This window comes from Lacerta agilis, chromosome 6, assembly GCF_009819535.1.
Source record: "Lacerta agilis isolate rLacAgi1 chromosome 6, rLacAgi1.pri, whole genome shotgun sequence".
NCBI lineage: Eukaryota > Metazoa > Chordata > Lepidosauria > Squamata > Lacertidae > Lacerta > Lacerta agilis.
The window spans coordinates 25,615,062-25,639,179 of record NC_046317.1 but is presented as its reverse complement, the minus strand read 5'-3'; the positions used below and the strand labels follow the sequence as shown (position 1 = coordinate 25,639,179).

General features: G+C 42.4%; 1 protein-coding gene across 1 annotated transcript; it reads left to right on the top strand.

Annotated features, from left to right (window-relative positions):
* The first annotated feature begins 7,359 nt into the window (after positions 1-7,359).
* Positions 7,360-22,689, top strand: LMO4 (LIM domain only 4). The gene is made up of 5 exons (XM_033151653.1): positions 7,360-7,504; positions 10,153-10,391; positions 17,418-17,514; positions 17,849-18,004; positions 21,932-22,689. Exons 2-5 carry the CDS (start codon positions 10,156-10,158, stop codon positions 21,938-21,940), a joined length of 498 nt encoding a protein of 165 aa, XP_033007544.1. The 5' UTR covers positions 7,360-7,504; positions 10,153-10,155; the 3' UTR covers positions 21,941-22,689.
* Positions 22,690-24,118: the final 1,429 nt, after the last annotated feature.

Here is a 24,118-nt window from a genome sequence, read left to right as displayed (position 1 = left end):
TGCTGTCAAAAACATGGAAAAGTAATTTTGCTTTTCCTTATGTTTTTCCAGACACATACTTTTTATCATATATCCCCAAAAATATTATATTGCATTGAGCTAATCTTTTGGTCCTGCTGAGGCCACAATTGCAGAAATAAAGGACACCCAAAGGTGGCGCTGTGGTTCAAGTACACCTATATACTGTATAGATATATATTTATTAGACTGAATTATAATCATTCATTTTCTCACATTTTCAAAAGGGATAATGTTAGTCTTTGCATCATCACCATCATCTGTAAAGAAGTATCTGTGGCTAAAATCTTCCTGCTAACATATGTTAACACATTAACTTTGCAAGTTTCAGGGTACTTTACTGCCTTAGGTACTTGCCAATGCACTGTGATCACTGATTACTTTCACGTGTCCCTTTACTCTTGTCAGTGGGGCTGTTTTGGTCAATTGTAAGACATGGGAAAACAGTTGTTCTTTGATCATGCCAGGGCAATTGCGGGCTTGCCCGTGTGCATTGCTCCAACCCCTCCCCCAACAATAGAAACCAAACCAAAAATCTGCTGTGATCACTTGCATGCAGATAATGCAATTTCCCTGTCTTGAGCAAAGGGCCAACTGTTTTCAATTGTCACAAAAGTGGCTCAGGAAAAAGCAGCACCGTGTTGCTTTGATTTATTGGCATGTGAAAGTACTTCTTGAATGTCAAAGCAAGACCTTGTTTTTTCTGCATTAAGGATAGGCCAGGAGCTCAGTTGAGAGCCCCGGGGGCTTCCCATTGGACCCTCAGCACAGCCCCTCATTCTACAGATGCAGCTTACAAGGTACCTCTCTCAGGTGTTTTTTCCTGGCCAAGTTAAGCCCACAAGCATAAAGGATCTTGGACATTCCCCATCCTCATTTGAACACCGAGAGCAAAACTAGAAGTGGGGGCTGCAGTTCTGCATGTCAGGGCATCACTTGGCTCTACAGAGACTTTAGTGGAGCTGGATATATTTTATACTTGTACTAAAGGTAAAGGTAAAGGGCCCCTGGACGGCTAAGTCCAGTCAAAGGCGACTATGGGGTTGTGGCGTTCATTTTGTTTCAGGCCAAGGGAGCCGGCGTTTGTCCACAGACAGCTTTCTGGTGAACCAGAGCAGCACATGGAAATGCCGTTTACCTTCCTGCCTGGAGCAGTACCTATTTATCTACTTGCACTTTGACATGCTTTCGAACTGCTAGGTTGGCAGAAGCTGGGACCGAGCAATGGGAGCTCACCCCACCGCGGGGATTCAAACTGCCAACCTTCTCATCGGCAAGCCCTAGGCTCTATGGTTTAACCCACAGCGCCACCTGCATCCCGCAGATTACCTTACTAAATAATATAATGTGTCATCTGGGTAGGTGGAAGCACCAAAACCCTTCCTAAAATAAACAATTACCTACCATTAGGCAGAGTGTGGCAGCTTCCTCAAGTGGCAAATGATGGAGTGGGCAGGAGGAAGGGAGTGACGCTGAAGGTTTGGAGGACAGAACAGTGTGTGCCACAAAGTCATTCCTGTACTCCTCCCCAAGCTATCCTAATTCCATTTGGTATGAGGGAGAATGCTGCCCTACCAGTCAGTACATGGAATGGGAAGTTGCCATCTTGTCCTTCAGCCTGCGAAGCTACTTTTTAAAACTTTCTCTCTCTTTGGTAGTGATCTGGAACTGGAAGCATTGCATAATAATAATATTTGTATACTGTCCTTGCATAAAAATTCCCAGTGTGTTTACGTAAAGGGAAAACATTTACTTTACTGAAAATAATTTAAGGCTGATTTTCTGAGCAAATGCCTATCCAAAGTAGCTTACAATCAAAACAGAATATAAAAAACAATATAAAATGCAAACACGGTACAAAATGTAAAACTTTATAAATGTGATGGCAGCAACCCCAGGTCTTTAAATGCAGGCCTGCCCCAATTGTGTCCAAAGTGGGGGTGGGATTTAAAGGGTATTTGGGCACCAGCCCTCATCCTGCCTGTCTGTCCTGCAAACTAGCTCCTCCAATGTAAATTTTCTCCCAGCTGGGCTCCTCAAGGTGGCCAGATGCAAAAGAGGACAGGGCTCCTATACCTTGAGGAGTTGTGCCATAGAGAGAATTTCTTATATACCCGCAAATTCTGTATTCTACACAAATATTAAAGGTACCAGAGCCTCATCAATTTTTGTATCTGGTCACCCTAGCTCCAATACCACAGGTAAGTAAGTGTTGGGACAGGGTTGCCAACTAACTAAGGAAAGATAAGACACAAAATCAGCCTGGCCTTTCCTTTTAATAGAGGTTTGATACACTGAAATAAGCTGGGTGATGTTTTTCATGGCATCTGTTAAATGCTATAGCTAAAACTGATGTTAAAGGGGCAAGGAACCAATTATAAAGTTGGCAACCCTAAGCATGGGGTGTGTGTGCAGGAGAGACAGGTTCCACAGCTCATGTTATGCCCTCAATTTTCCCTCCATCTCTGCTTTGCACATGGGTGAGGTAGATTAGTATTTAAAGCATAGGAAGATCCTTTGGGAAGGATAGTAGCTAAGTGGTTGGGCATCTCTTGCATTCACAAAGTCCCAGCTTCAGACCCCAGCATTTCCAAATAGGTCTGAAACCCTGTAGAGCTGCTGCCAGTCAGAGTAGAAAACACTGATCTAGATGAACCAATAGTTTGACTCTGTCTAAGGCAGCTCCCTATGATCTATCACCATTCCCTGTAATTTGGCCCACAGGTTATGAGCTGAACTGTCTAAGAAACTTATCAAATTGTTCTCCCAGGTTTATGCATTTTATTGCATTTATGATATGTCACTCTGAGTAGATTATTAGATATAGGATCCTGTTGCCTGTGATATAGAAACATAGCACTGAATATACCTACATCCCCCTTACCAATATTTCTTCTTCAGGGGCTGTTTGCTTCTGGCTTTGGTTAAGTATGGGCTTCAACAACTGTCCTTTGCATGGAATTAATATTTCATTTTTCTATTAGAATTTTACGCAACTGGATATTTAATTCCTTTAACTGGGTCCTCGCTCTCTTCAAGTCGGCTCAGTTGTTTGTTTTAAAGAACGATGGTATTGCCTTTTTAAATGGCACAATGCGCTGTTAACTGCCAGCCAGACGTAAAACATATTCCTCTTTTAAAATTTTATGGGGTATTAATAACACTGAGTTACAGTAGCATTAATTTTTAAGCTTGAACTCCCCATTGATTTCAACAAGGAGTACTTAAGAATCAATGGCCACTGCTTTGATGAGAGGGACACGGCTAACTTTTTCTTTTTCTTTTTTACTTTTCCAATCAAAGGATCAAATTTTGTCCTAAGTAGTACACCACATGAAGAGCTGGTAAAGTGTTAAGTGTGTGAGCATAGGACTGAGTCCAAAGTGCTCTCTGAAATTTCTGAGGAAAAAAACAGCCTAGGAGGCCTGACCCTATATTCCTTCAATATCAACATAATCAGTGCTAATACCTCCAGCTACACTTTGGAGGAGTCCCATTCCATTGACCTCAGCCAGTGTGCCCTGGAGTAAGTGGTTTGAGGATTGCTGCCTTGATGATCTGCACCCTCTTCACTCTCTCCTTCAACAGGAAGAGTTATACTTGTTCATTATCAATAAAGTGGCTTAGAGAAGCCGCTCTAAATACAAATTAACCAAACTCCAACAACCAGGGTGGAGAGAGGTGGACATTCAGAGTTAATATAAGAAACTTTGGTAGTTCGGTAATGGAGCTAAACATCTTTGCATCATGAGGCCCTTGGCTTCTCAGTCAAGGAAAACTGGCAAATATCCATTTACCTAACTGCCTATGATAAGAACTGCATCCAGGTAAGCAGATATGAAAGCATTTCAAAAGTTGTTTCTCTTATTTCACAAATAGCTATCATGAAGTATGTGGGCAGTCATTTTTCTAGGTTTATCTGAAAGACTAGGAAATGTTTCTGCCCAATAATAAAGACAGTCACTTTTTCTCTTTGGTAGGTAGAGCTGAGAAGCATAGCATGTTTCACAAAAAGGCACAGGTGAAGAACCCTAAACTGGTTGTGATTTTCAGAATTGTAGAAGGTGCTGATATGGCCCTTATAAAGTAGAATGTATAGAAAATCTGTTTTAATAGCTGTTTTAAACCAACACTATCACAGGCACTGTAAAGAATACAGTACATAGGTGGCACTATAATTTTATCAGAATGACTACAGTCCAGTTTAGGAAGATAAACATGAAAGGAGAGAGGCTTGCCTGCAAGCTAAATGCAAGAAAAGAGACACTGAAAGTGAGAGTCTATTTTTCCTCTCTCTTTTTTGTAGGGCAAGAGAAGAGTTTCGTTTATACAGCTCTCATACAAACACAGATACCAAGGCTGTGAACCGATGCCCACTTGCTTGGGAGCAGAAAATCTCCTCAAACTCACTTCTAAGTAAACATCTAGAGGACTTAAAGGAAAGTAAAAGCCCTTTTCAAAACTGAACTTCCCACTGCAGAGTCCTCAAGTTCTCTGCTTCAGCACTCAGCAGGAAGGTGGAAGGAGGAGTATCGGAAAAGGAGTTATGGAAAATAGTTACAGCGGCGTTTAATGTTGGCACTAATCCTCTTTGGATCTGCCTTAGAGCTTAGCACTGGGGAAAGTCACAGTCCTGTCCAACTTGCAAAACCTGTTGAGCCAACGTCCCTGCTACAAGCCCCTCCATTTGAAGCCTATGTGGTTCCACAAAGAGGAAAGATTGGGAAAGGCCAGCAGGGCAAAAGGTGCTAAAAGTCAGGCTTTGGGGGCATTATAGTCATCCTCAATTTTACTGAAGGCTACCCATCTATCTAGTGCAGTGCAGCACACATTTGTTTAGACCCAGTAACATTTCCAGTAAGTGAAGGGGAGCAGCGACAGCAGTTGCTGAACTATTCAGCCCAAAGGAGCCAGCATGGAGCAGCACACTGAATTTGGACTGGGGTTCACTGGTTTGCTCTGCTCCGGGGAAGCTCTGGTCAAATAAATGCAAACACTGTATTTACTTGAATCTAATGCTCACATTTTTTGGCCAAATTACGCTGCGAAAATTCAGGTGCACATTAGATTTGATGTCACATTTAGATTTGCCAGCAAATACTTTTTTGGGTTTCAAGGTTCTGAAAATTGAGGTGTGCATTAAGATTCGATGGCGCTTGAGTAAATACAGCAGGGTTGCCACCTGTTCTGTATAATACAGGATTGTCCCATATTTTCATGTAAAAAGCTACATCCTGTATCATGGGCATAGCCAAGATTTTTGTTAGGGGGAGACACAGCTCCCCCCCCCCCGAAGATCGCCCACCAAAGTTCTTTAGCTTTTTTTAAAAAATGGGTAAAAATACACCCCAGCCCCCAAAAAGAGGACATTAAAAGGCAGCAAGCTTTTGCTGGGGACAGGCATCTGCTGGGGGTGGGGAGAGCAGAACCTCAATTAATTGAGTGCTTTCAATGCTTTTCAGTACAGTATTTTGTGTGATCTTTTGTGTTCCCCGCCTCCATGCCCATGTCCTGTATTGATAAGAGTTTTGTTCTGTATTTCAGGTATTTCTCTCTCTCTCTGCCAAGTTAGGGCCATCCTGTTAGGCTGCAACAGATTGTAATGGATTGCTTGGAAGTCACTTCAGGACCAGATTATTTTTTTTAATTAAAAAAAAATCGTCCACCAACCACCCCATCCTCATTGATTGAATTTATATACTGTACCGCCCTATACCCGGAGGTCTCAGGGCGGTTCACGGAAGAAAATCAGAATATAAAACCGCAAAATGTTCTGTATTTTGCCAGAATAAAGATTATCTAAATCTACTCGCAGGGTGGGGTGGGTATTTGCAAATGAGCTTTTTGAAACCTGCAAAGCAATACTCTGCATGAAGGTGGTGGACACTTGATAAGCGAGCACCCTGATAAAAAGTGAGCATCTCGTCACCCTAATATTTCAGAGTTTCGTCGGGGTTCGTTCCCAGCAAAGGAGAAGCCCTCATGAGGGGATTACACAGCCCCGCGCCTGTTACTTTTGGGCGAAAAAAGAAAATTTTGTTCTCGCGACCCCCCGTTGCCTTGACGCCCCTGCGCGTTCTGCCCAGAAGTTTAAACTCCCAACGGAATTTAACGGACTCCGCTCCCAAAGGCGCGCGCAGGAGGCGACAGCATAACCTTAACCTCATCCTATCACGTCTTCCCCCCACCCCGCTGGCTCCGCTCCCTCAGGTGATTTTAAGTTTCGGTGCTCGCGGCCTGCGATCCTACGCATAGTTTGTGCTCGGGGAATTTTGCGTTCGAGTTTTAAGCGCGTGTTAATAAGTGCTTCTTGTCCCGAGGAAGGGCGCGCAGAAGGACTGGGGCCTTTAATGACAGGAAGGAAGGACTGGTAAACACGGCGGCCAAGGAGGAGACGGTCTGCCGGACGAGGAGCTGAGTGAAGCGGACGACAACGACGTCCTGCCCCCTCCTCGCTCGCTCGAGCTTCTGCCGCCCCGCTCGACTCCCCACCTGACTCGACTCCCGACTCCCTCCCCCCCAGCCCCGTCCCTTTGTCCTCCCGCTCGCGATTGGCAGGTTTTATTATTCCGCCTCAACAAGCCGCGGGCGGATTGGCCGACGCGGCTGTGACGCGAGGGGCCGAGCCGCGGAGTAGTTGGGGTTCTGCTCTGTCAGTAACACATGGGCAAGAGCGGCGGAGAGAGGCAGCTAGGAAGGCGCCAGCGGGGAGACGGAGGCCTCCACTGCGCGCGTCCGGAGACGAGGCAGTGCCGCCCGGGGAGCCGCGGAGGGTCGTGAGAGGAGGAAGGAGAAGCAGAAGAAGCCGCCGCCTCCTCAGTCGTCGTCGTCGTTGTCGTCGTCTTAACAGCAGCAGCAGCAACAGCCGCGCGCTCCGGCTCCTTCGCTGCCCCACTCTCGGGACTTTTCCCCTGCGTTGGCCGTTGGCGGCGAGAGGCTTTGGAAGCCGCCCGAGCCCCGCTACAGGGAGGTGGCGGCGGGAAAGGGGTGGGGGGGAAGCGCGAGCGAGCTCGGAAGTGCGGCCACATCTGCCAAAACTTAACCCAGCTATTGCAGCAGCAGCAGTGAGAGCGGCGCCGCCGCCCGTGCTCGCCTTTTGCAGCAGCAGCAGCAGCACCAACTCAGCTCTGCATCTCCCCTCGAGGGGAAGCAGCGAGAGTAGGACGAAGCAGCAGCAGCAGCAGCAGCAGCAAAGAAGGAAAGGAGGGCTGGAGCAAACGCTTCTCGGACATTTTCAACACCACCTCCTCCCTCCCAGCCCCGGGGCTGCTTGCAGTTCCCTGACCCGGACTGAGGTTTGCTGCTCCTCGTATCCCGGCGAGCGCGCTGGGTTTGGTGCTGAGCACCCGCTCCGAATTTGTCCGCCGTCAATCGGTATCAAGCCGGGCCAGCCCACCAGCACCACCCGCCGGTCTCCCCTTGCGAGAGCTCTCCCGAAGCTACAGCCACGTTGTCCACGGCCTCTTGCACCATAGAGGGGAAACAGGTAAGACGTGGGCGCGGGGCGGGAGTGGAGAAAGAGAGAGCTGCTTGGTGGTGCGTTTTCCCCCCTCTTTTGGATGATTGTAGCTGTTTCTCCTTTCCTCTCCCTCCCTCCCTCTCCACTTCGTTGTGGTCCGGAGTGGGAAGTAAACACGGCCACCCCCGCCATCGCCTGGAATCAGATGGGGGGGGGGGGGAAGCTGGCTGCACCTCCCGGGAGCCAAGCGACGGCGGGGCCGCCCGCAGCCCGGCGTAGCGGTACAAAAGGCTGCCTGCTTTGCCCCGCGCTGCTTCTCTCCCCCCCGCCCGCGCCCGGTTCTGCCTGGGAGTCGCGGAGGAGGTGGGAGGAACGGTCGCCCACTTTCTTTGTAGTAAAAAAACACTTATTTTGAAACAGTGGCAGGTTTGGAGGAGGAGGAAAAGGAGAAAGAATAATCTTAAGTGAGGAATTTGCTCTCTTCTCTCCCTCTCCTTTCTCTCTTTCTCTCTCCCCTCCTTTTCTCCTCCTTTTTGTTCAGGGGAAATCTGATGAATCAACCTAATTAAAACCAAGCCGTGAATTAAGCATCCATTTTTTTTTTTTGGTACTACAAATTGCAAGCTCTACGCTTGTCCCTCCCTTGGTCTCCATTAAAATCACCAGAGACGTTGTTAAAAGGAGGGAGGGGGTGTGTGTTTTGCCTCTAGCTGCCAGCTCTCCTTTCTGTTTCATTGCCTCTGTTCCAGGACCTAAATTGCTTGGCTGTGTAATTACCAGAGTAAGCCTATTTAAGTTAAAAGCTTTCCTTCTCTTTCTCTGCCCCCACCCCCCCAACTCCAAATGAAACTTGATGAGGGCCCGTCCTTAGTTATCAAGGGAGTCACTTTCTGGTCAGTCCTCTTGATTCATCTCTTTTAGATTTAATCAGCATTAAGGTATTGCTTGTCCTTAAGAGCTTTAGCTTAATGGGGTTACTGGATGCTTCTGTCAGTGTAGCGTTTCCTTTTATATATAATATTTACCTTTCAACAAAGACAGTGTGGGTGGGAGCAAGGCAGTGGGGCTTGTGTGGGGTGTTTTTGGTCTTGGAAAGATGGGAAGTAGGTTTAACATACTTTAGGAATCCTTTTTGCTTTTAATCAGAAATAAGAAATGCAGATTCATATTGCTGGAAATGGTAACAAAAGGCCATTCCGTGAGTTAAATGCATCAGAAATCAATTTACATAAAGGTATATGATGCATTCAGAGAAATGCAATGCTAATGGCTTTTAGAGTGGTTCTCTTTCCCAAGTCTCGGGGTTTTTAGTTACAGTCTTAATTGGTGCAGTTCGCAGTCTGGTTTATTGTGTGGTCAACTAAACATATGATCAGGAGTTATTTTGAAGGAAATCCTGTTTTGTTTGGTCCTTTAAATTTTTTTTAAAGTGGCCTATTTTAAGGACCCTGAAGCTTCTGTTGTAACTAAGTTGGGCAACTAAGTGGCAGGAAAAGTTTGCCCTCTCCTCTTCACTCGTTCGCTTCAGAGGTATGTCTTAGCAAACAGCCAGATGCTTTAGCTTGAGCATGGACAGCTTACAAAGGACAAAGGGAAAACACACTGCTTAATTGGCAGTAAATAACTTGATCTTTTTATAGTGCAAATGACTGAACAGTAGCCTGTTCGACTACTGGATTTGAGGCAGAGCAAATTAATCAGTTTGGAGTAAGCTTTATGAATTGGTTCCATTATTAATCTCCCTGTTGCCCTGCTTGTACAAAGCATTTATTAGAAAGTGAGAAAAACACTTGTGGGTTTGCATGTGTGTCTATTTCCACCTCCACCCCTCCCCAAGCAGTACTTTTACAGCTAGCCGTGCTAGCTGTTTCCTGAGTGGGGCATGCTTGATTGTTCTGCCTCTCTGCTTTTACGCAAAACTTTTTTTTTTAGGGCAACAAAGCGCTTAGCATTTAAATTGCTGATCAAGGGCAGATTAGTGAGACAAAAGTAGATGTGTTTGTATAGGAAGTTAACAGGCTTCTGAAAGTTAAGTGATCTATTATCCAGTAAAGCGTCCTTTGGGAGGGGGACCCCCACTTTCATTTGATCTTTTGAAGAAATAATAAATAAATAGGGACGATCCTGGCTGAGCCCTTGCAGATAACAATAGCATGAAAAGGAGACCTTGAAAAACTAGTTTCACAACTTTCTCACAGTTTTCTCCGGAGCTTATACTTGCCTCTCCTGTAAAATAGACCAAACAATCCCCAGAACTGTTCCCATCTAGTGAGCTACAGCTGCACTCCCAAGAGTTGTGGTCAGGGATTGTGGCCTCATCCCAGCTGTTTTTTAATGCCATTCTCGTTTTTTAGGACTGTGGGGCCCAGCAATTTATATCTGGGAGGGCCATGTAGACTGTGAGACTCCAGGTGTGTGTACTTTCCTGGCAGCAAACAAAGCGGGGGTCACTCTAAGTTTGACAGCAGTATTGCAAGCTAAAACTGTCATTGAGCACCACCAGCCAACTTGGAAGGGGAGGCAGCTAATTAACCCAGAACAAAGGCTTTGAAAAGTAAACAAGTTGCTGCTATTCCCAATCTTTCTTGGGCGTGGAGGGGTAGGTTGCAAGAGCTCTTAGTCTGAGAATCAATCCCTTCGTCTCATTTTTCTTTATTTCTTATTCCCTTATCCAGACCATGGTGAACCCAGGCAGCAGTTCGCAGCCTCCCCCGGTCACCAGTGGCTCCCTCTCATGGAAAAGATGTGCAGGCTGCGGGGGGAAGATTGCTGATCGCTTCTTGCTCTATGCCATGGATAGCTATTGGCACAGCCGGTGCCTGAAGTGCTCCTGCTGCCAAGCCCAGCTGGGAGAAATTGGTACGTCCTGCTACACTAAGAGCGGCATGATCCTGTGCAGAAACGACTACATCAGGTGAGAGAGACACAGGGGAAGGTAGGCTGGTTAGCTGGTTTCTTGAATACACAAATCCATACTTTTCCTATGAAGCAGAAGGAACTGCAGGCCCGAAATACCTCTGGTTGCAAGTGGTAGTTCAAAACTAGAAGCCTGATTTCATGAAACAATCCTTTTCCTGGATTACTGTAGGAAACTTGGGTAGATGGCCCGAGGAGAGATGTGGTAGAATAAAACTCCTAAAGTGATCCTAAACTTTAAAGAGAGAAGTCCTGGTTTAAATCAGTTGGCTGCCCAAAGCTACTATGGTAGTGGGGCAGAAGGATGCTTGTTTGGAACCTAAAGGGGTGAGAACAAGCATAGAGTTTGCTAGAACAGTAGCGGAAAAAGGCTAAAACAGTGAGAGATCTACCCTTTTAGTATCTGATTTATTATATTATTATTTGCATAAGCACCTTTAAATAAAAATGGAATGACTCATTCTCTGTAATCATTGTGAAAGAGTTGATTAATCGTTGAAGGGACTGTGACTGCCTCCTGTGCCAAACACTGCACACCCAACACAGTGGTAATACTGTACATGCTTTCCTATTGCTGTGGAGCATATCTTTCAGTATAAAAGTGAACATGTGTATAGTTTGATAAATGCTTAAAATATTTCTAATTGCATCTGGTATTCTGCATCTCCTCCACTTTGCATAACAAAAATGTGTTTGTTTCTTCGCCCCACCCCACTAGTTTTAGAGCAATTAATAGAAAGAATTTAAGAGGTCCAGGTGCCCATTCAGTCTTTTCAGGTGAACTCAAGCTCCTTTAAACTCATTTTGAAAGGAGGCATTTTGAAGGATTACACATTTAATTTGAGTAAATGACTTGATAGACTGATGCACATGAATGCTTTGAGGAGGTGTTCTAGTTCAGCAACCAGTAATTAAACAGCCCCCTCCCACCTTCTTTGGCATATAAAGAATGTGAGGTAAAGGCATATGGAGTTTTTTTCTGGATAGTCTTGATTTTCATACTTTAGAATAGATTTGAAAAAGTATCCCAGTTCTTGGTAGGAGTGAGCAAGCTTTAGTGGTTAAAATCATCTCTTCATGTCTATTTCTTCTGGAATTTGTACATTTAACTATGTAACAACACTGTAAGTTGCATACTAAATATTACTTTGTTCTGATTCTGGAAGCAACAGCATTTTGAAATAGTGACACCAATAAGGAGACCCTTTCTTGTTCTGATAATGCCTCTTCTTTATGCTAGCACCTTCAATCAGCTAAATAGAATACAGAAAACAAAATGGCAATAGAAAGGTTTTAAGGGATTGCAGCATTCATTTTGCTAAGTGTGTGGATTTTTAAAGTAAATGCTTGAAAATCAGTGTGTGCAGGCTTACAGCGATGCGTTCTTGATCCCTGTCCGAAGCAACTGCATAAGCGAGACAGAATTCTAATTAAATAGAGCAGAACGGTTAGAAAAAGAGGTTTGTTTGAAGTGGAAAAATTGACACTACTGTTCAGATTCAATGAACAGTACAGATTTCGTCTCTCTCTACTAAAACCATCAAACAAACCTCTTCTGATCACTACTAATTAAAAAGAGAAGTTGTCTACTGTACCCCTAAGGCAAGTTCAGGCCAGCTTATTGGAATCCCTGCCTCAGGTTTTTGTGTGGCCAAAACTTATTACAGTTTTAATATAGGCTATTATAAATAGGGTGCTTTATCAGATGGTAAATTTGAACTGATTTTGTTCCATCAGTCTGACTCTTCACTAGAACTGAATAGCTTGTCCAATAAAATACAGATACTTGAGTGTGCACTTCTGGAAGCTTATTTGTTCCATAGGATAAAGGTCTACTGACCCAAGTACATAAAGTTCCAGCATTTTCATCTGTGACCGTGATGACTTTCAGACATAAGTAGCTGCATGTCCTAATCTACTAACAAACAAGATTTTACCATTTTACCAGTGTTCTTCAGTGTGTGGTTTTTATTGAGAATCATGTAGGAAAATATATAGAAACAAGTCGTGATTTTGTTCTTTTGACTGCTTGCAGATATTTCCAAGTTGATTTTAAGGGGACTTTCAATGAGATGTTTGTCATAAAGCTTAGAGACAATTGGTCATTCAGCCTCTGAGGTGATAGGGACTGGGCTGCTTGAAGTCTCTTGATAGGACAAGACAACTGGGGTTTTTTAAACCACCACTATGGGCCTCTACAACTAAATCTGGGTAGTGGCTTTACCAAACCAGCCTTACCTTATCTAAGGATTGCCACAGATTTTATTGGCAGCGGAGGGCTGTGGGGTGTGCATGTAAGTAAAAGGATAGCAATACATTGACTCTTCTTTGACCCCTTAACTCACAACCATAGTACCCTAAGCAAAGGGAGGATTTATTTGGAAGGGAGAAGGGTGATGGGCAGCCCTCCCAGCTATGAGATTCTAGATAAAGCAGCAGCGTGGCAGTGAATCTGCACAATTAAGAGCTTTAATTAGTGTCTCCTCCATTTTCTCTTAGTTCTGATAGGTTTTATCTAATGAGATCTCGTCCCTGGCTTAGATCTGCCTGGAATGACGTGTCCAAATGAATGAGAGCTGTGTCGCAACAAAACATTTAATTAACAAAATTGGCCTTGGAGAGAGCAAGAGAGGAATAGGCTTGGGGGGGGGGGTTGAAAGAGGTGGTGGGGAGGGAGAAACAAACTAGGCTTTTCTTAAAGGGCTAGTGCTGCTTGAGAACTCTTTCTGTACAAATGTCTGTTTAGTATGATTATAATCTCTTATATCTCACCTGGAGTTTGCTACTGAGGTGGCAGTGGAAATATATTTTTGGGTTGGGGGGGCAGGTGAGGAGCATATAGCCTTTCCTAGATCATGAGAGCATGGTCACCTCCCCCCCCCCCCAAAAAAAGTGGCACTGTGCTTGACATGCCGGGTGGCAAGCACCTGATTCCCATTCCAACAGGCAAAAGATGTTCTCTGTTCTCCTTGCTGCTCATTGCCATTCACTTGGGCTGTCTGTCCACAGTATGAGCCATTTGAGGAGGGGAGGAAAGGGAGGGAGCAGCCAGGCAACGAGTTCATTTTTCTGGTAATCAACAGCAAGCTGCTATATTCAGGGAATGCTGTCCCTTTAATTGAACAGGCTAGGTAATTAAATGGCATTTTTCCAATAGGACGTGCTAGGTAAATCTAATAGTTGGTTATTTAATATCACTTTGAAGTCTGCCCACTCAAGCACAATGACAGCACAGGAGCATGTGAACTATTAGCTTGGAAAAAAAATCCAGGATCTCAAAAATTAATTAAATCGCATGCAATTTAGGGGGAACGTTTATCTTGATTTGTCATAACAGAATTAATTCAAGGCCTCCAATTCACTTGGGGGCAGATCTGTTACTCTGAATTAACCAAGCGTAATTTGGCTGATATTTTTTCCTCTCTCTTCCCCCCTTCTCTCTCCCTCTCCCTCTAATGCAGCACTTGCACAGCCGCCTTCCTCCCCCTTAAGTATCAATAGCTTCTGGTGCTTTTAAGGTGCTTGGGCTGTAGTTATGCTGAAGTACCTTTAATGGACTTGGCTGTAGGCATAATTTTTTGCGTAGCCTTTGTTACATCTGATACAGCTGGCACAGAATTTGGATCTGGTATAGGAAATCTGATGGAAAACCAATTGCTTCTGGATCAGTAGCTTTGGATGTGCTTTTCTTTCAGCTAGGAAGTTTGGATGCTTCTGGGTACAGATATGTCACCCCCCTCCCTTCTCTTCCTCTCTCCTCTCCCCGCCCCTTTCAGGTGCCAGGGGAAAATTGAACTGTAGGGCTGGCAATGTAAAACTCTTTGTGGTGCAGAGCTGTTTGGTTTCCACAGCATGGTAAAAATAAATCCCCACACTGCACCTTACTTTTCTGTAGTTTATTTTAAAAGTGTTCCAGTTGAATAAATAGAAATTTTCAGCTCCCCCCCCCCGCGCGCCCCCATCCTCTTGTTCCCATCTCATCACCTCTGTTCCCTTCTTAAGGTTTTGAATGAGGAAGAGAGTTGTGATTAATTTAAGGTGGCATTACATAATGCTGCAAAATGTAGGACCTTTCATCCATATATGGAACATCTCAGTGTTAGTGATTGATTGTGTTGCCCAAATGTTGAAATATTAACAACCTCTTTGGACTCCAAGACCCAAAGAGAGGAAACTGAAACCACTTCTGTCATCGCAATTAAAGAGTCCCCTGGCTTTAATTAGCCTGACCTGGGGTATCTCTCCCCCATTGCTGGAGTTAAAGAGAAAAGAGCCCATTAAAGTCCAGTCTGAGACCAATAGTTACTTAATTGAGCACCTAAAGCCTCCAGCCTTTTAAATTAAATACTGTCCTGGACAGTCTCCCTGATTAGCTAATTAACTCTCCTCTCTCACAGAACCCATATAAAAACAACTTTTCAGGATGAGGATAGTTAACAATGATTGTCTTCATGGTGAAACAAAAATTATCTGAAGCTTCTGATAAAGTGCCGCAAAATAAGAGTATTCTCATTAGTAGGAAAGAAAAGAAAAGCATCTAAAAAAAGTAACAGGCAAAGTCCTGGACATTTGCTTCAGTAGTAGCCTAACCCTGCAGATTACATAGACTGCCTTAAGTTAGTTTTGGTTGTGACTTCCAAAAATTCAAATTCTTCCAGAATGAGGTTGGCGCTCTCTCTCTCTCTCTCTCTCTCTCTCTGTGTGTGTGTGTGTGTGTGTGTGTGTGTGTGTAAAATGATGTACAAGTAGCTTTTGGGATTACATTTTTGACTTGCAATTATTAAAATTTTATTTAGATGCACAACCACCATTGCACAGGGAAGTTTGTATGATACACACATACTTTATGAAGAGAATGTGTCACAGTTAAAGCAGCATGATTAAAAATGATTTTATAATTTTGTGGCGCATTTGAAATCCTCGCCTCTTCCACAGGAGGCTGCGAAACAGGGTTTTTTTTTTTCTCTTGTCTTGCCTCCTTTAAAAGAGGGGTGTGTGCCGGTGTGTACTTCTGGGAGGAGAGTATTTCTACAGCTATGAGATCTTCCTTTTGCCATTCTAGAAAAGCTTTGTTGTATTTTTTGCTGCCACTTTAGTCACAGTTCTGCAGATGGACCTAAATATGCCTTTCTCGCTGCCTCTTTAAATGACTGCCTTCTAGATCTAGAACGTTGCCACTGATAATGGGGAGTGGTGGAAAGAATACACACAGTGAAAGCTCTCAGTGAAATCGGTTGTCCTTGTAAATACTTTGAAGTCCTCCTGATCCAGCAGATGCTAGAATAGCATCCATCTACTTTTTTCTGGATGGTTCAGCCCTTTTTAGGCTGGAGGTCTTGGCAGTATATTAGTTTAGCTTTCCCTTTGTATCCATTCTGACTCGCAAGAAAGTGTCAGTGTGTTGCGGATCTCAGACTAATTAGTTTTGAAATGGAGTTTTGATTGAACTCTTCAAATCGATGCTGCTGCAAAATTTGTTTCTCAGGCTTCCTATTAAAAGCCATCTTAAGGGGCAGTTTTACTACTCTCCCTGTCGTTCAGTCGATACATTTAATACCAACTTACAGGCTATTTTCAATAAAGTGGCGACAGCAAATTAGTAGTTTGAACATGACAAGCCTCCCTCTGCAAGCACTGATTCTGGAAAACTCAAAGCAATTATTTTCGTCCCCCCTCCTTGATACGGAGGCACGCAGCAAACATTCAGATCACAGCATTTTCAGTAGTAACGCGTCCTCCAGACTGATACACAAGCACAAATGTATGACTTTACTATTGGGCAAAAAAGGCAATGGAAATAATTAATATTATGACACCGGTACATTTATTTTATAGATGCTATTGCACTCTCTCTCTCCTCGCCCCCCCCCCAAAGCACCCAAATCCTATGCTATGGGAGGGGGACCCTGCCAGCTAGTTCAGATTCTTCCTTCACTATGAGATGGTCCATCATTGTAATAGCTGTGGATGCAGTGAGAAACTGCAGAAAAGCAAACAAGAGAGAAAAAAAACCATTAAAAAATTCTAGCATACATATTCTGTAAAAGTGGGAGATCAATATTCATTAAAGTATTGTAGCTCAAATCAGTATGTTGTGCCTTTAAATGCATTAGAAGAATTGTGTATATTTTCTTTCAGTCCTTCCCCCCTCCTCCTTCTGCTTTTCCTCTTCTCTCTCTGTCTCCCCCCCCCACCCCATGGCAGATGTTGTGGTCTCATTTGATTGCATAGGAAAACTGCAGTGATACAGCAAACACCCAGAGAGATATGATGACAAATGGGTCCAGATCCCGGTAAATTACTTTCTGCTCAAATCGAAATTTCATTCAGTTTGTTGCTAGCAGAGATGAAGTAATCTAAATTGTGGACTCAGGAGCAGATAGAGGGAAGTTGGAGCAAGCATTTCATTATCAAGAGAGAGAGAGAAGGTTAGGATGAAAGAGATGAGCAGAGGCAAATCTAAAGTGTTGACACCATGATTGAAAAGGTTAACCCATACACATTATATATCAACCTGGATAGCCGAGAGTTTCTAATGGAAACTCTGCCCTGCTGGAGGTTTACTGGAGTTTCAATACACTGAGCATGATGTCGTCTTAGATATACAATCAAATCCTCTTAACCCTTTTGATGACTCATCTCTCAAGATATGATTAAAGTACAAAAAAGTTCTTCATATAATTTCAAGGACACAATGCATTTAAACTCCAGTCATGAATTCTGCCCCCTTTTTATGACAAACCCAGTAATCTGATAAAAAATGTTGTACAGAATTGGTTTTTGTTGCTGGATGCAAGTTAATATTTTATTAGATCCTGTGCTTCCAAGTCTTGAGAGGTCTAGGGTGCTCCTGTGGCAATTTGGCTTGTGTTGCGTCTCTTAAATTATCACGCCCCAAAGTATGTAAACAAGCTTCAGGGGTGGATTTTGACAAGTTGAAATGGCTCTTTCAGAACTGGCTTCTTGATTCACAAGTGTCTCAGGTGGGGGGAGAAAATAATAAGCATCACCTTTTTGTTTTCAGGTTATTTGGAAATAGCGGCGCTTGCAGTGCTTGTGGGCAGTCAATTCCTGCTAGTGAGCTGGTTATGAGAGCACAAGGGAATGTCTATCATCTTAAGGTAGGAAAAAAATTGTCTTTCTGACACTGTCCCCGCCCTACACCCCAAATATTGCAGCATCTGTGCACAGATCTATATTGGAATAAAAGCAACGTCTGCTCTAGATTCGTAAAACGGGCTTAGTCATAAATGGAAAGGGATTTGAAGTTGCGTATGTTGTCCTAGTGATTAGTTGTGCTGCAGGTCTGAACACACTATTGGGTTCCAACAGGTGCAGCTTCCTGTCCCATATATCCCTTAACTTTGCCGTAATTCAGATTATAATATTTTTTGGCTGTTTTAATGCCCCCCCCCCCCCCCCGTTTTAACTTTGCATTTTGTTCACCCATTTCAGTGTTTTACGTGCTCTACCTGCCGGAATCGCCTGGTCCCTGGAGACAGGTTTCACTACATCAATGGCAGTTTATTCTGCGAACATGATAGACCCACAGCCCTCATCAATGGTCATTTGAATTCACTTCAGAGCAATCCACTACTGCCAGACCAGAAGGTGAATATTGAACAATTGCTAATGGACCTTATTAGAGTTAAAACAAGATTAATACATTTTCCAGCCTAATACTGAATATCTTTCAAATGGCTTTTCATGATGGAATGTAGTGAACGGGGTGACGCTCCAAACATGGAGGTGCTTGAATTGTGAAGTGACTCCAGTTTAATTTGGGTCAAGTCTCTCTCTCTCTCTCGTGTGTGTGTGTGTGTGTGTGTTTGTGTGTGCACGTGTGTAGGCGCATTTGCCAAAACAATTCTGGCAGTCAAGAAGACTTGTGGGATATAATCTGGATCTCTCTTAACAAGTGCATGTACTTAATTGTAGCATTCTAGAGTCAGATAAGCTAATGGCACAGTAGTGGTTTGTAGAATCATTGCAGTAGCATTAGAAAAAATAGTTACATTATTTGGTTCAGTTAGAGTTGGCTTGATTTTCAAGAAAAATGCTTTAATTTCTGTTAGCACCATTTGTTCATGTCCGTTATGTCTCTTTAGTTTTTGGTATTAAAGTGTAATATGGCTTACTCGCTAGCAGAGTAGGGAACAGTTTTAATCAACAGTTGTTCTGTACCTCTGCTGTAACTGGACAGTTTTTAGATCTATTTTAATCTCCCTAATAAGTCCCATAGCTATGCAAGTGAGTGCATTTTGATAACTGCTATGCCTAATTTATAATAATTACTGTCAACCTTCAGTTAAGGGACTGTTCATTCCACACTGGTCCAGAAAACACTGAATGCACAAGTCTTGCACATAATTTTATTCACATCATATTTCATACTGATTATGTATTGATGACATTGATTCATTTACTCTTTACAGCGCCACTTGCATGGATATTAAATCTTATTGACCACAGATGAATTTTAATTTCAGATTGGTGATGGATTTTTCCATCAGCTCTGATAGTATATTTGACTTTTTCATCATTAACCCAGGCAATCACACAGCACTGAGTTATTGCATTGAAACAAAGTGCACACTTCACTTGGTAATTCTTTATGGATTTACAATAGGGACTTCATTAATGTCTGTTCCAAGGATAGCAAAAATAACATTTATCTGTTAGTAGGAATTTTGAAGATAAAGTCTTTTTTATAAAAAAAAGAAAAGGAAGGAAAGAAAGAAAGAAAAAAGAAATAGACGAAGCAACCCTTGGGCAACTTATGAAGTCTGCAGCATCAGGGAATCTTTAGAGGCTTAATATGTTCAGAAGAACATGAACCTGCCCCTTAATAGGGATGCATTGCTTTAAGTACGTGTGTTCTAGAAAGCCACCCTAAATTTAATAGTATGTTAGATGTAGTTAAGGACTCCTATGCATTCTGTACTCCAAGGAAAGTCCTACTGAGTTCAATAGGGCTTCTTCCTGTGTAAGTGAGTTTAGCAGGACTGCCTTCTTTAAATATTGTTTTAGAATCCCCTATAGGCCAGGTGGTATCCTCAAGTCCCTGTTTCTAAATAACTGTTTAAAATATAGGGAATACTTCTTGCATCAAGTTCAGCTTTTTGTGTATCTGTTTGTTTTGTGCATACAGTAACAGTTTAATATGCTTTATGGTGCTTTTGTTCTTGCTGTGCTTCAGCAAAAGTAATACTAATGTTGGCAGTTACAGAAGAGAGATAAGTGGGAATAGAAACAGGGCTGCAGGGGCTGCATAGCTGTATTCATCCTACATGTAACTCTTTGTGCAGGAAGACTTCAATAAGAACAGTGACTGGATTCTGTGGCTATTAACTGCATAGCTACAGTATGTTAAGAAAAATGCAAGGGGGCGGGCAGACGACAAAGTGATGTTCTCAGCGGGTGACACTAATATGGCCTGGTGAGTGGCTTATCAGTTCCACAAGTGGGGTTGTGCGAGGGTGGTGTACTATAAGTTAAGCTCAGTTTTCATGGCCGAAGTTTAATAGGATTCTAGAGTCCGGGAAGAAAGTGGATTGTGCGCTTTTTTGGTACCTCATCATTTTGGGTTACTAATCTATGCATTACTCAGAGGGGAAAATTGGAATTCTCAGTCCAGTAAGCTTGTTCTGCTAGTGCTACAGAAAGCCCTTCGCAAATGAAGCTGTTGTGTGTGCTTGTGCTGTGTTACTTGCTCCCACCCCTCTTCCTCACTCCATTTTTAGCCAGTACCCTCTTCCTTTGGCTTCCTATCATTTGAATTGTAACTCGTTGGACAATGAGTGCTTCTGATCTCTGCTGCTTACACTACCCAGCATAGCCTTGCTGCTTTAGTAAACGTTAAGGGGAGCCCGAAAACAGTTCTGATGTTGCACCCTATATATTCCACCTATAGAAATAGTAGCCCATACTCTGCTTTGCCCATTGGCATTTTATTGGTGATGGACAACCTGAAGACAGCCAAGCAAAACCCTGGAATTAGATTAATTGCATTGTGATTTGTTTGCTCTGGCCCTGGTTAGTATCATTTCTGCATGATGATCAGGAGTTGATGTTGGTCTAATAAGATGGTTCCAGAGTCCTTTATTCCAGAAGACATCAACTCCATACAGCAAGGATGGAAAGCCTGTAGCTTCCAGCATGAACCACTTCTTAAACCATATCCTTACTATCATAAACAAAATATTGTACTACCACCCCAACTATGAACAGTAAAATATACCCCCCCAAAAAGCTGGGTGCTTGATGGAGGTTTATGATGTCCTGTGCAGATTTTGTCACTTTATAGCTGAGGAATGTTGTCTAAAAGCTCATCAAGTTTCTTTCCTACTCCCTACCCCTAAAACCCTTTTCACAAGGTATAAGTTTTCCTTTCATTGGTGATGATCAGAGCATTTGCTTGGCTCTAGCTCCTATACTTTTAAATAAAGCATGAGTTAGGTTACGTTTTGCTATTCTGTCTGTTGCAGAGAATCTTCTAGTTTACATATCGCTCAACAATTCCCTTGTACTTACATAATTGGTATTGTCTGTGTCCATAGTAGAGGACACTTGATGCTCATTTATTAAATATGCTTGCTGGCTGCTCCCTAATCTTTGTTCTGGACAGACAAATTACCTTTCTCACACTGAGCATCAGCTCTGGGGAATTAAACCTCCAAGCTTCCACCACTTTAATTAGCTGGAAAGTGGGGGGTTGCAGTTACTAATAGACCTCAGGCTTTTAGTAACTTGGGGAAAGGGTAAAAAAAAAACTTCCTAGGAAGCTCAAAATGTCATTTAAAAACCATAAAAATCTAATATATTATTTCATTTTGGTAATTGCAAACAGATTGCATTTGAAGACTGTCGATCGTTTCTACTTTATCCAGGGAAGTTAGATTTCTGTTGAGCTAGGCATTTTTAATTATCACAATTCATTAACACATCACTGTGGAGGCACATGTTTGACTTCGTATATTACAGAGTTTATGTAACGTTAACTAACATAGCAGATGAAGAATCTTAAATGGGAGGAAAATATTCCAAAATGTCTATATTTAGCTTTTGTGCTATGCAGCATGTTAACTAGCGTTGCCTAGGGGAGGGTATCTTATTTGCTTTAGACAGAATTTTTCCTAATTTAGAAGATCACTTTACTTTGTGTGCTTCAAAGGCAAGGCGTGTCATTTCATCCCTGTCCAAGGGAAATGCATCTTTTATAAAAGAAAAAAGGTAACTGTAGGATTTCCCATCAGAAGCTTCTATCTTTCCTTAGTGAAAAATGTATCTTACGGCTGTCAAAACTTAAAGGATGTTGTTGTTGTTGTTGTTGTTGTTGTTGTTAGTGTGGTCTGTTTTGGTCCCCCCCCCCCCGTTTGAACAATTCAAGGACTTGGATAAGTATTGCAGAAAACCTTTAATAGAGTTGTAGTTGGAAAGTAATTTAATAAGATAAGCAAATAAGGAGAATGCGAAACCAGTCACATTTGACTCAAATCAAGCATTTTAGCTAAGATGCCCATTTTTATTTTCTTGCAGGTCTGCTAAAAGGTCAGAGTACTGCAGAATGCGTGCCTTCATCTCAAACTTTGTTCATCACAGATGGATCCCATGTCTCCAGTAGACAAGTCACCTTTGTAGCTAGCATCAATGCCAGCTCCATGCCATTGCACCTTCTTTACTCTTGGTTGCCCTTCCCACATTTATTGGTGTATTAAAATGACTGAAAATGAACATTAAGGACTCCATGAATCTGGGCTATTGGGAGACTGTAGAGGAAATGGAGAAAAATGTCCACTGGAAGAGAACAACTTTGGGTGGGGAGGGAGTGGGGAAAATGACTAATGAAGCTAATTAAGATAAGCTTTCGAGTCTGCTTTCTACCCTCATTAACAATTAGCAGGGCACTGGTCAGAATTTGTACCCTGTGTTTTACCTTAACAACATTCTCTTTGCTCTTTGTATATTTAAGTGTTGTAAGGAAATGTGTTTCAAAACTCAAAACATGAGATAAAGGAAAGATGGGGCTCTTGTGATATTCTATCACAAACACTTTTATTGTATCTCTGTAAAATACAATGTATGTATGCATGTAAGTGTTTTTTTTTGTCCTAATGTTGCTACTTCCCATGACACAAAAAAGAAAAAAAAATCAAGCTCATAGCAGCTACTATGTAGAAATTTTCACCTACTCCTAATTTGCTGAATGAAGAAGAAGAAAACTTTTATTTGTGATACTTTCAGAGACATTTGCTCTAGTATGGTGTATTTAAATAATAAAACTTAAAATGAAAATACTTGTAATTGGGTGTGACTTCAGTGCACTATAATAATAATAATAATAATAATAATAATAATAATAATAATAATAATAATAATAATAATATAGTAGACTTCAATTCAGAAATGAATTCTTATGCAGCTTTTAACTTTAGAATCTTTTTTTCTGCTTTCTAATGGGTTTATGAAAATAAGGAATGCATTTAACTCTACAGAATAGGTGACTTTTGGCAATGGTACAGAACTCAAAAGTGTTGCTGAGTGTTTCAAATATGCAGATAACGGCAACATTAACCCTGTATTGTGATTCATTTTTTGCTCTCATCAGCTAAGTCATCTAGGCTTTGTGAACAACAGGAAGTGTGTATTTCCTAACACTATTGCGTTGCTCTGTATACAGTGCAGTCATGTGGGTTGTCAAGCTAAAAACTCTTGTGTTTTGAAGACTCTTTTAAAACTTAGGTAATGACACAGCACATGTTCGAGCAGAATTTTCACTTCACTTTAAACCTTTCTGTATCATTATGACTGGTGTTTGGGAGTGGCCAATCAGTTTTCTTCCGGCTATAGGCCTTTTGATTATACTGTCGCGAAGTGCTGCACAACCCTTCTGATAAATGTTATTAAATGGTCTGCCCTGGAAGGTGAGGTACGCAGAGCCCTTGCATTGTATCCAGTTAACCTGACAAGTCACACAACATTTGCAGGCATGGGATACTATCCAAGAGCACAGGCTGATATACAATATTCATGGCAAGCAATACACAAACTGTGTGCAATTGAAATTATGCATGTAAATGAACAAACTCCCCTTTTGGACAATAAGGCTTTAAAATTGGATAATAATAATAATAATAATAATAATAATAATAATACCATACGGCATAAAAATTGGAAAAAGTTAACACTGTAAGATTGGCGTGAAGATTGGCATTATGTACAACTAAGGAAGTTCAAAGTTATGCCAAGCTTTAGTAAATGGGATGCACGTTTGGTCCCTTCCTCAAGTTGTCCCTGTTGCTGCCTTGTAAATGTCTCCCCTGGAAGTCACTAGTTTGGCTTACCTGGGGTCAGGAAAGTCACCTCTAGCAGGCAAGGACTTACTCAGAGAAGGCTTGGTGAGTATACCCACACAGTGAGAGGAAGGTGTGTAATGAATTGTTCATAAAAAGATAGAGTCTCGGGACAGTATTCAGTTTGATAATATAGCAGCTGATTTCCTGGAACATTGGACAATTCTTCCACATGGGAATTTCTGCGCTATGACAGGGTTAAGCATATGTGGAGGATCTCTTTCATTATGGAAATAATGGATAGTTTGGAGCATTAGTTGGAAGTCTGAATGGAAGATGCAACATGCACAGTTCTGGATCTTTACTAAATGCCACTGACACACGCATCCTCCAAACTGCAGGAATAAGCAGGATTTCCCTGTGGAAGGCATAC

What these genes read in the sequence shown, in the direction of transcription:
- LMO4 (XM_033151653.1), top strand. Translation starts at nt 10,156, where the DNA reads ATGGTGAACCCAGGCAGCAGTTCGCAGCCTCCCCCGGTCACCAGTGGC. An exon ending in TGCAGAAACGACTACATCAG is followed by an intron (nt 10,392 to 17,417) that starts GTGAGAGAGACA and finishes TTTTGTTTTCAG; the next exon opens with GTTATTTGGAAATAGCGGCG. An exon ending in GGAATGTCTATCATCTTAAG is followed by an intron (nt 17,515 to 17,848) that starts GTAGGAAAAAAA and finishes CACCCATTTCAG; the next exon opens with TGTTTTACGTGCTCTACCTG.